This window comes from Halyomorpha halys, unplaced genomic scaffold (assembly GCF_000696795.3).
Source record: "Halyomorpha halys isolate HHAL.00 unplaced genomic scaffold, Hhal_1.1 Scaffold879.1, whole genome shotgun sequence".
NCBI lineage: Eukaryota > Metazoa > Arthropoda > Insecta > Hemiptera > Pentatomidae > Halyomorpha > Halyomorpha halys.
Genome location: NW_027111254.1, coordinates 268,787 through 281,832, shown reverse-complemented (window position 1 = coordinate 281,832; position 13,046 = coordinate 268,787). Strand labels below are relative to the sequence as shown.

General features: G+C 33.2%; 1 protein-coding gene across 1 annotated transcript in view; it reads right to left on the bottom strand.

The window, feature by feature from the left end:
• Nucleotides 1-13,046, bottom strand: part of Rbp (RIM-binding protein) — a gene marked incomplete in the record, with an annotated part of 213,970 nt that overhangs the window by 126,825 nt on the left and 74,099 nt on the right. Inside the window, 4 exon segments of the mRNA XM_067049278.1 lie at nt 719-890; nt 5,363-5,515; nt 5,597-5,650; nt 5,721-5,810. Coding sequence (XP_066905379.1) covers nt 719-890; nt 5,363-5,512 — 322 coding nt within the window.

Genomic DNA, 13,046 nt, shown 5'->3' with positions numbered 1-13,046 from the left:
ATGAAAGTAGTAACTTTGAATTTGATGAAAAATTTTATAATGGTCAATTTCAAAATGAAACATTATATCGATAAGTGATAGTGATAGTGAAATTATTCCATGATGTTTATCAAGCAGTGATAGCGAACCAATAGTTTGTACCTTCGAAGGCTACTTGATAATCCTAAATCTTTAGATGTTTTAAATGAAGATTTTTGGAACATCAAAGTAGACGAGACAAACAGACATGCCTGAGAAATAATAGAAAAAGAAGGTTTTGGAAAAAAAAAAAAAAAAATGATTAGTGGTTTCTTGTAAATTCTGACGAAATAAAAGCATATATTGTTTTGTGTATCTTGATGTTTCATGTAAAGAAAGTAATGTATTAGTCAAGAAGGCAAATCATGAGTACTCCACTTTTTGCAAAAAATATGCCACGTTTTTTTCAGGTTCTTCGATATTTCAAGTTTTTTGCATTCTTCCCATACTAGTTAAGATTCCTTGTGAAACTTTCAAATGAACGTGTGGACGGCTACTAAAATACATTAAATTTAAGGTACCCGAACCATTGAAAAGCGTTATAACGATAAAAAAAAAAGTTCGAAAATTATAAATTCACACTTTTTGGAAACCTTACCTAACCAAAGAAATATTTTATAAGTTCCTTCCCTCTGGAAGAAACTCCACTACGTGTATGTAAAGAAAAATAGTTTTATTACTTTAAATATTTCCTAATTACCTGAAGAACAAATACTTGTTTCAGGTGAAATGTGTGCTTCATGAGAATGTTTGTTCCACGATGGAGTATTCCCAGCTTTCGCCGACCTCTTAATAGCTGCCATCTCAAGAACAAGTTCTTCATGTAGAACATTTTGGAGTTCAGCTTTCTTTTCGAGCTCGCGGATCTTTGACTGAAACATGGAACATAAGAAATACAATTTAATGACTAGGCAGTCGAATATGTTAGTTAATGTTATCATACATGCAATAAGCGAAAAAGGCCGAACCCTGGACCCTCTGAAGTCCCAAAACATTAGTTAGCAAGTGAAGATAGGAAGATAGAATAAATGATGTTAGAGCTGCTTTTTGAAAACTGAAATAATCGCCCCAAAACACTAAAGGATAACTGACCGGTTAAGACAGAAAATGATTTGAAAGCCTCTTTTTTTTAGTATGCCATGAAACATGGGCGATTAGACATTCATTTTTCAAGCAGTAAAATTTTGAATGCAAGATTTAAAAGGTATTTAGAGGTAAATGGAAAAAATCTAGTGAACGCGCGCATCTTCCACTTACCAACCTACTTTAATTTGAAATTAGTTTCGTTTACTTCAAAATACCAATTTCTTTATTATTCACAATTGAAATACTTCCTCTTATAGTCCACGAACCCGTGAAAAACACCAACAAAAAAACAAGTTATTTCACCTCAATTTTAGATTACTTTAATGAAAGCTGTGTGTAGTTAAGAGTTAAAATTGACGACTCTATCAACCATAGTTATGGGGAATAAAAAAGTGTTTTAAAATGTTTAAAAAAAATATTTTTCGTTCGGAGCCTTATATCCTTAAAACTACCTTTAGCATCATTTGACGTAGAGTAAATTTGATAAAATATGAGCCTTATTAGAGCTGTTTACGTTCAATAGTTCACGAGATACATTTTTTCAAAAAGAAATGACGGAATAACGAAAAATCAATAGCTAGTGAATATATTTTTGGAAAAAACTATAGGCCAGGAACTATGTCTATAGTCTATTAGTACTGATAATGAAGCAAATTGAATGTACTATAAAGTAGCTTATAACGTTTATCTTTGTGTTCCGCTAATACACATAAAAGGTTAGGGGTGCCGTACATTGTAAGAAAGTACTGCTACTGGACCAACAGTTGTTCAAGGAGGTGATTTGGTCAGAATCACGCTCAACTGGCAGATTTTTCCCTAATTAAGGGTACCCACTTTATGAGGTTGGCTGGGTGCATCCTTAAGTGCTTCACAACCAACAGGGTTGACTCACGGCTACATTACCAGAATAAATAATTATTGGGAGCTGGGTCCTTGGAGTTGGTAGCGCAGTTCCTTACCACTGATTCCCTCCGGTCTCCATATATATAAAGTTACGGTCTGAGTCAGCTGTTACTTCGATGTCAGCTGACTGAGGAGATCACCTGATTGAATATGTATAAGAGATGTACTTAACACAATAAAGGCAGTATTTTACAGCAGTTCAAGCGTGTCACATCTTATTCCTTCGCTTTTTTAACATTTTGCTTACACTGATACTACGAAAGTATCTGTTCTCCAGATTTGAAGACATTTTGGACAGGCTGAGTGGGGCGACGGTATTCAGCACATTAGACTTGAAGGCTGGATACCATAAAATCAAAATGGACTCTACGGATCAACATAAGACGGCATTCACATTTCGAACCTACAAGTTACGAATTTACAAGGGTGCCGTTTGGACTAAAAAATGCTCCACTAACAGCGCCTGATGGACGAGTTTTTGATGGGAATTGATGAATCTGTATGTCAGATTTATCTGGACTATCTCCAAATATGGAAGGAACTGGAGGAACTAGAGGCCATAATAAACGACAAGGGGCGGCAGATTGTATGGAAGACGAAGATCACTGGATTGCTTAAAGTTGAGAGTTGCAAGTATGGCAGGAGCAATATCACGATGATGTGGTCACAGCCAGGTGTGAGAATCGACCAGATTTGTAGTGTTGAAGGATGCATCAGGGCCCGGAGAAACTCATCACCTTAACATGGGCTATGCCATCGTCTTGGAGAAGATGAAGCGGCTATGTCGCAGTGAACAAATAGGGATGGATAGGAGGTTCAACCGTTGCAAGCAAATGGTGGATACCCTTTAGGAAGACCAACGACAAAAAGAGGTGATCACCAGGGCCAAACGAATCACCGCGGAATCCCGGAGACCCTGCACACATTAAAGAGAATGTACTTTTGATGGGGGATGAAGAAGACAAGACACCTCAAGGCACCAGGACAAACTCTACCTTACCCAAAGAGTACAGGAGGAATAGAGCGCCTTCATGGCACGTTAAATGACCATTTTCGCTTATAATTAAGTTATGGCAGAAAACACGGGGGAGAATGGAATAAGAAAAAAACAGGAGGGTAGCACAGGAGACTTTACACGTCACAGATAGGATGGGAGAGATCAAAATCGGGACGATCGTCTACAGGAAGTTGGGGTCTAACAGGGGTAAGGAGATAGAGCGATACGAAGGTCCATTCCGGGTGATAATCATTAGAGAACACAACATAGTTACATTAAAAAGTGTCAGAGAACCGCGAAAGAGGAGAACTGTCCATATTGAGCAGTTAAAACTTCCGGCAATCACAAAATAAAAGCTGAGGTATCCTCATATTGCCACATCCAAATTGCATTAAAGAAAATGTAAATTGATTCTATTTATTGTTTTTGTTTTAAGAATGTTTTCAACTTTTGTAAATATTGTTTTTTCATTTTAACTTGTTCATGTATTCTTTGAAGAGTTCTTTTATTATATACGTTTATTAAAGTACGAGCGTTTACTTCGGGGAGCTGAGTTTTTTTTTTTTACAATGATATATGTATAGGAATTTATTTTATTGTAAATAGTTTTTTCTTTATTATTTTTGTTTTTTTGTTAATATATTGTATAGTATTAGTTTATTGTTTTTGTTTTTTTCCATTTTAACTTGTTCATGTTATTGTACGAAGAATTTTATTTTTATTCCTAGGTTTAAATTATGTATATAGTGTTTACTTCAGTAAGCTTATGAGTTTTTTTTTTTAAATGATAATTGTATAGGAATTGTTTTGTTTTTTTGTAAATAGTTTTTGTTTGCTGTTTGTATAGTTATTATACTGTATAGTATTAGTTTATAAGGTTGTTCGTAAACTGGTAGGGAGGAGTTACGGTCTGAGTCAGCTGTTACTTCGATGTCAGCTGACTGAGGAGCTCAGCTGATCAAATGTATATAAGAGATGTGCCGAACACAGTAAAGGCAGTTTCTTAGCAGTTCAAGCGTGTCACATCTTATCCCTTCTCCTCTTTTTTAACATTTTGCTTTCACCGATACTTAAGTCTATATATGATATTGCATTATATTATACAGCGGCTGTTTCAAAATGTAAAAACACAATCAAGTTTTCATTTGGAGATCAGTACCTTTGATCCTACCAACACCACTGGAAAACCTAATAGACTTTCATTTAAAGTAGAGTTAATTTGCAAAAATGGAAGCTCTAGAAGAGCTGTTTCCGTCAATAGTTCCCAACATACAGTTTTTAAAAAGTAACATTTATGAAATATGTACTGAAAACAAAGTAGTTTGTGAATTTATTGGAAATCTTAATGTGGGATACCTTTATTTCAAGAACCATAAGACGTACATATATCTATTAGCACTCAAATTAAAGCTAGTTTAATGTGGTATAAAGCAGGTTTATCTTCGTAGGGGATGTATTTTTCATGATATTTGCCAAAATAAATTAATTAGATGATGATTATTGCTAGTTGTTCGGATAAAACTTTTAGTTTATCAAAATCATATCTCAGGAACGTACAAATGTCTCCCAGCAACCAAATTAAAGATATTATAATGTACTATAAAGTAGTTAATAACGTGTATCTTCATGGGGTAGTTGTTTTTATGAACTTATGAATTTATTTTAGAAAATATCATGAAAACTACTAATCCTACGAAAATAACTGTCCTAAACTACTTTGTAGAACATTAAACTAGCTTTAAGTTGAGTGCTAATAGACATCTATATGTCTAATGATCCCTGAGATATAGATTTCCCAAAATAAATTCACCAACTACTGATTTTTCAATACATTTTTTATAAAATGATAGTTTTAAAGATATGGAGCTCCAAATGAAAAATTAATTTTTGAAACAGCCTCCTTTTTTTTTCCCCCCCTCACTATTCTAGGCAGACTCGTCGATTTTGACTAGTTATTTTTCATTTAAGTATAAAAAATTAGTGTGAAATAACTGACTTTTTTTTCCTCTTAGGGTCTTGTACTATAAGAGATTGTGGATTGTCTTTTTTGCAGGAATTGGTTATTACACAGGGATGCTTAAGATACCACTGCTGCCTTTTAGGAAGGCAGAGTGAAAAATAAAATAAAAATGGGTGCCTTCGATTCTCGATTAGGATGGGATATGGTATTTTTTGTAATGAGTCAGGTATAAGTAATAAAACTTAATTGCCAGTATTTTGGGGAGTAACATTATTAAGTGATGATAAAACTATAAAAACTTTATAATAACGATAACAAACTGAGACTTTAATACCACTCTGGAACATTTTGACTGAAATTATTTATTTATGGTTAATAGTCCCTCCCCCCTGATATACCTGTAGAGTTTCGATGCTTTCATAGGCTTTACTCTTTTCAGAAGTTGAAGTAACCTTCCTTTGAATGTCAGACTGTTTCTCTTTAAGAAGTGCTAGTGTTTCACCGTGCTCTTTTTCAATTTCTTTTCTTCGGTCAGTAGCTTCTCGCATTTGCTAAACAGTAGGAATGTGAATTAACTTAATAATTATTTAAAAATATAGGTATTATTTCCCCTTTCATTATTTGAAACTTACCTTTAAAACTGACTCCAGTTTGTCGGCGCAGTCAGTAGACCCCACTGATTTCACCTAAACAGAAAATAATTTACAGAGATACATTACCATTCTATCCATGTTTTTAACTATGTTCTATACTTACATTTTGTAGCTGCTGGACTTGTTTTTGGAGGTTTGTATTTTTTATGGTCAGTTCTGTATTCTTTTCTAAAACTCGAGCCAGTTGATCCTCCTGAAAAAAATTGGTCAATAATAATAACAATGAAGATTGTCAGTGTTTTTTTATTGAGCAGTGGTATCAAAAATTTTTCGATTGATATTTAATGGCAGGATTAACAGTAGTATTAAAAGGAATTCATTGAGTTTAGAGGAAAGAGCATCAATATTTAAGATAAGGAAGAAAGGGTTTCTGGGTTTGTGGTTTTTATAATAGGTAGGGTGTATAAGGGTGGAGGTAAGAGAATGCTGAATATGGGGTTGTATTAGGTGGGGTGGTATTCAGTTTTAACCATAACAAACAGTAGAAACTATCCTATATCCAATTTAGTGGTAATAAGATGGTCATTTGGTTTCAGAAATGAAAGGGTTAGAAATAAATCTTTGAAAAATAAGGGGGAAAGTATGTTCATTTTTATATATTTTTTGAAATTATTTCGTATATGTAATCTTGCAATCCTACCAAATTTAATAATGTTTATTTAGCCCTGATCAAGACCTTTTTATGCTTTATTTAAAATTTGGAATGTAACAAACATTTATTAAAGAGGTTTCGATTTTTGATAAGCGAAATTATTTGTTCCTTCACAAGTGGGGGGATAAGCTTGGTTCATAGTTCCCTAAGCTGAATATAAATATTGTAAATAGGAATGAATGTTTCAAGATGTTATTTTAATTTAGATTTATGTTTTTTTAACTTGTTTAAATACGTAAAACCTTTTGGTTTCCAAAGCCTACGGATTATAATTTTAAATATACACAGTATATTCACACACCCTTAAAATAATAATATTAATAATCAAAATTAATAAATAAAAATTATAAGATAATAATAAACAAATTAAAATCGAAGAAGGGCTATAATTTGGAAAGGAGGCGATGCACTTTTAAAAATTTAAACTCCAATGTGACTTTAGCTTCCTCATCTGTGAGAGCTTCAGAGCTTGGGGTCAGTTCTATACAGCTTATTGTTGGTAAACAGTGAGGGCATTCTTCAAAAATATGTTTAATCCTCAGAATGGACTGATAATATTGGCACGTTGGAGGTGGCAGTTTTCTAACCAAATGAGAATGCGTGGGGCAGTATGGCCAATTCTCAAGCGGGTTAGAACAACTTCCTCCTTGCGACCGCTGCGGTAAGATGTCGACCATGATTTTACAAAAGGATCGAATTAGGTTTATTACACTAAGTTTATTACAATAGGTTTATTACATTAGGTATATTATACTAAGTTAAATCAATTAGGTTAATTGTTTGTATTTTTCATTTTTTTTTTGTTATCATTTAATCTATATCTCAGTAAATATGATGTGAATGTGCTCTCTGGTCCCTACTACCATTTTTTGTAAATATGTGACAAAATTTAATATTACATTGTCAAATAAATTTTAAAAAATTATTTTTAAATAACTTTGTAACCACCACCCGGGTCATTTTATCCTTAAATTCTATTTGACTAACTAATAAGCTTCCAATATGATACAAAACATATACGGTCAATAAGATACAAATGAAGTAGTGAGACCCAGTGCGAAATTTTTGGTGTGACTCCTTCTCATTAGGAAGGGAGAAGATTTTACTTAGACATAAAATTAATTAATTTGTTCCTTTCCCATATGTCAAAAATCTTTCAAGCAGCTGTTTATAAATAATGGAGAAATGAGAATTATTTTTTTCATGCCGCAAAAAACAAACAAAAAAACCCGATAATTATGGTGTTATTCCTGGAGGCATATCATAAAGATAAAGACCTGACACTAGTGTCATTGGGAACAAACAGCATATCCAAATTTAAAGAAAACCAAACTATATTAGTTATCTATTCCAACGAAATACAACTTAATATGTCAAATATATTGAAACAAACGTAGTGGAGAAATTTAATATTTCAATTAGTTACTAGCTTAAAAATCATTTTTAGTGAGAACCTGAAAGGAATTAAAAAACAGTGAGCAGGTACTTAAACATAAGTGAAATTCAGTGATCACTTAGTAAGCAACACCGAAGATCATGGATGTTATTCCAGTTTCAATCGTTTCAGACAATTAACCCAAAATAAGAATTATACACTGAGGATGGACTGCATCCATTGCCTTATGAAGTACGAGGAAGTTCAGAAAAGGATGGTTTTCTGATTTCTAAAGATGGTCATGGGATCTATCCTAGTTTTTGTGTCTTCCCACTTGTGAATCCCATAATAGGCTTCTAACCTTTTTACAATTTCACATTGAAATAAGTTTTTTTTTTATTTAAATTTTAACATATTTAAAATATTTGTAACTGTTGGGGTTATGTTAGAGGAGCGAGTGGTATCTAGGTCTGTAGGCGAATTACTTATTGCGAGGAAAATCTCAACAAAACATGTTCAGGCAGAGATTGTGATCGTAGCATAGAAAGGAGCAAGTGACAGAGAGTCAAGAAGAAATATCGGATTGGTTCGAAGTTTGATTCACGAGCGCTATTGATAACGATGCTAAGAGTATCTTTGGCACCGCAAGAATGGAAACCATAAGTGAAAATATAACGTTAAGGATAAGATAAATTGAATGTGTAGATATGTTTAAATTGATTTACTGAAGTGGTTATCTCGATAGAAATTGAAATATCGGACTTAATCATTTTTTTTTTGTCACCCTCCTATTTTATTTATTTATGCAATTTACAATATATAATATAAGAAATACATGTATATATACAATAATTTACAAATTGATTGATGATGATAATTTTTACCCATGGATACTATTAGGATAGTGTAAGGATTGGTATAGGTATATGATTTTGGCACTTGGTGCCTTCTATTTATTATTTTTATTTACTGAGTGGGAAGGGACCACTCTGCTGGCCTCTTTATTTCATTTTATTTTATTGAATCCAGGCTGCAGAGCCAGAATCCCTTCCCTCGGCGAGCACGTCAACCAAGGGGGCAGTACTTTGTCACCTCCCAGGTCTTGGTGGAGGGGCAATTTCTCTAAACAGTCGATTGGCACAGGCTTTCAGCCCATCAAAGAATTTGATGTGCCTACCGCCTATGAATTCCGACACAGAGGGGGAGCTGGAGCTGTTCCTGGCCCTTTGGAGTGATGTTCTTCTGACAATTCGCCGAAGGAGGGAATTCTGGAAGTTCTGCAGTCTGGACAGCGTAGTTTTGTAGAGGTAGCGCACCATAGAGCACAGTCGGGCGGCTTATCGCTTTGTATATTTGCAATTTAAGTCTTAAAGATAACTGTTGTGAGGTAAGCAGATGGTAGAACCTATATGACCTCTGCCAGGATAGCTTCAGCCTCTTTCTGACATGACTAGAGAAGGGAAGATACCTGTCGTGAATTGATTCACGCCATGGTAGAGGATGGTGTGAGAGATTTTCCGACCCTCGCTATCCACGACGAACCGCTGTGGTAGCCGCACTTTTTGCCATTTTGAAAGGACATTACTATGGGATCCGTTTTTATAGGGTTAATTCTGATGCCGTCTTTCTTTAGTGCGGCTACGATGGTGGCTGAAGCGGTTTGTGCATGTCGGAGGGCCCGATCAGCTCTCACGCTGGAAGCATAGACCCCAATATCGCCAGCATAGGCTGTTACCACTGGATCTGGATGTTTGAGGGCCACTATTGGTGCCGTGAAGACGACACATCTTTATCCGCTCTATGGTGTGCACTTGAAGTTTCACCAGGGTCCTGTTTCATAATGAAAGCTAATAGTATTAGTTCAAAATACAAGTATCGAAACAACGTGTTAATTACACTAAAACTTATTTATTTCATAATAGGGAGGACTATTACTAATATTGCAGGAGTTAAAAAGTACTATAGTACAAGGTACTATTGTACAAGCCAGTGTAATTGTATTAGTTAAATCGACGAGACTAATAGTATTAGTTTGTACTTTATCATGAAACAGAGCCCACGTGATATTCACATGCGACACCTCATTGAAACCCAGTTTGTTCTTAATTTTTTTTTTTTGATCCCTCTAAGAACAGAAAAAATATTAAATTAATAGGTTGCACTCTTACTAAAATGTCTCTTAGTCTGTCAAGATGAACCATTCGTAACTGAAAATGACACCGAAAGGCGTTTGTATTACCTTGATCTTTTTCGTATAAATCAGCTAATTTCGGTCTTGTCCCTTTATTATAAGTAAAAGTAATACATAAGATATTTACAGAAAAATAATTTTACAACTAATAATGATATTTGACATAGAGGATTTTTTTTTCGGCCAAGACTCCCGAATTGGGGTCGGATTGAATTCGACGCGTTACGTTTTACCTACAGCAGGGTCAGATCTGACCAAAGAGGTTTTAGGCGATAAATGGTGCATATCTGAGTGACGTGGATGTTTCAGCTTTTTTAATACGACTGGATGGGAGAGTACCTAAGACTAACATTTGGCGGAAGCACACAGAGGAACACAAAGGAACATTATGCGAGAGAGAACGACTGTGTCGGTTGGTCGCGAAAGTAGAGTAGAGTTAAACAATAATGCCGTACTCAAGTACTCATGTCTATATTCAGAATAACTTAAATTAAAAATGTGAATTAATTTATTGTTTAATCTCATAAAATATATTTTTAAATATAGATTATAAAATTTATTTTTATATTAAAAATATATTTTTTTTAGATTTGCTTCAAAATTTGGTTGTAACACATTCAATAAGCGATACAATTTTAACTTAAATATATTTTGGTCCAACTATTACAAATACTTTCAATACCACTTATGAATAACTCATCAATTAAAAACCATAATTTGTAAAAAAAATATAATATACCTGCTATCACATTAATTATGTTTAAAAAACAAAAACAATAATTTTTATTTGATCTGTATTTAAAAATTAGAACTATTGTTAATATAATATACTATAACACATTTAGTACAAATGGTTTCAGGATTTTAATTTATTAAATAAATGACTAAAAAAAAAATCTTTATTTTCCTCTAGTTTTTAACGTTTCAAAAAAAAAAAAAATAATGTTTTTGAATTATGGCTCAGTACAAAACTCACTAAAGTAGTAATCCATTACATCGCTAAAATAAAAGGTCACTAGTCATAGAAAAAAAACATATTTTTTTCAAAATATTTTTAAGGATTACATATTCACAAAATTATAAAAAGATATATTATTTATATAGTATATAATCATGTATTAGATAGGTACAATAATATGTTTGATTGGTGTGGTATATCAGAAGGATTTTTTCTAATATACTCATTAAGTTGATAATTATTAAATAAAGATGGCACATATATTAGAGATTTCAAAAATTCTTGAAAAAAAGGTGATCAATGGAACATTTTTTTTTTAAATTGTTATTATGGTGAAGCAATAAATTCAAATGTAAATTTCAGAACATGACTTCATCTGTTGTCATATAATAATAAAGGATATTATTATTTTATGTGCATCAGACCACAGAGGTCTAAGTTCTCGCGCCTATTTCCTAATACATCGCGCGTTTCTTGACGTGGTTTTTTCGTAGGGTCGGTTCGTCACTTCCACGCCTATTTTTTTGTGAGTGCCACCCATTGGCTAACGGGCCTCACAAATGCCCCGTGGGGAGGTTGTGAGTTATGCATTATTTTTGTGCTTGAAAAAAATCCCGGGTGGGACCGGGATTCGATCTGACAACTTGTGGGTTGGTACACTGGCGCGTACACTGCTACCGCTGCATTACATTTTATACAAATGTAACTCACATAAAATAACTGAGATTTTATTATTATAATCAAAATTATTACTTTATTATGGAAAATATATTTTGGCCAAATACACACTATTTTATAATCCATAGCATATACAATACTGTTACATTTATTATCCACTGGCTATCAAATATATATAAATACAATAAGCTTAAACCGTAGTACAGAAAAACTGATAAAAAAGGGCAATTAGGTAATCAATAAAGCATGTTTGATTCTAGTAACTTTTGATATACATTTTATAATATAAAAATAGTATTAAATTCATTAAACTAGTAAAATAAGAAACAAAACTTACTTATCATTTCTAAAATTTACTTATAATTTTTTTTTAAATTTATTTATTGACATTTACAACTGTAAATGTAAGGTAGCGGATCTGTTCTACAGGGGTAAGAGCAACATTATTAAGTATGCTGTAGGGCAGACGGTAGGTTTACGATGAAGGGTAAAAATGATTTGATGGGATTTTTATTCTCCAATTTTGACACCATTCTTCGAGGGTTTTGGTACGGAATGGAGAGTTTCGGATGCAACCAAAGGGTTGTTATTAACTGTGAGCACACATGTGTCATCGGCATACGTGGTGAGGATAGTATTAGGACTTGTTGGGATGTCAGCTGCATAAGCAATGTAGAGGATGGGACCGACGAAACTACCTTGAAGAACACCAACGGATTGAGAATAGAGGGATGAATAGGAACCATTGTGGTTTACTTGGAATAATCTATTAGTGAGAAAGGAAAGGATGATGGGAAAGTATGTAGGAGGTAGAAGTTTACAGAGTTTGTAAAGTAGTCCCAGGTGCCAGACTCGATCAAAAGCCTGCTCTATATCGAAAAAGACTCCTGCGCAGTACATTTAAAATTAAATAGCTTATTTTTATTCAATTTTTACTTTTTCAGTTATAGTATTATTATAAGTATGAAACATTTAGTTATTTTTTCTTGATTCTGTGATTTATCATTTTGTTTTTCTTTTGGCAATAATAATTTTGTTTTTAGAAAATAAACTAGCTTAAAAAGCAAAGAAGCAATAGTATAAGTAAACAACTTAACATCAAGGTTTACTATTGAAGATGAGAGGATTTCAAACTTATTATTCTTGTTGGATTTCAATTGCGTGTGCTTTTTTTCTAAAAAAAAAAGCACGTTCCAAAAATTAAGCATGCACGATTGTCCTACAGCTATGGAATATAGTGGTAATGGTGGATTGAAATGTTGATAAATTAAACTAATCATGTTACAAAATCAAGACAAGAGGTATAAACATTTGTGTAATACAATTCACTTTGTTTCCTTGTTATATTGATAGAATATTGATAGTTTTAAATTATGAATGAAATATTACCATGATTATTCAAATCTTTCAATAGTTTGTTGAGATGTTATTTATTATTTCTTAAAAATACTACCAGATCAAATTTGTACCAGCCCTAGGCTACCAACCTCAGGAGTGCAATCTGGGAGAAAATGTTGCAACTAAAAATTTATTTTGTAGTTAATGAAAAATAAGAATTCCTTCCTTCAGCTTAAT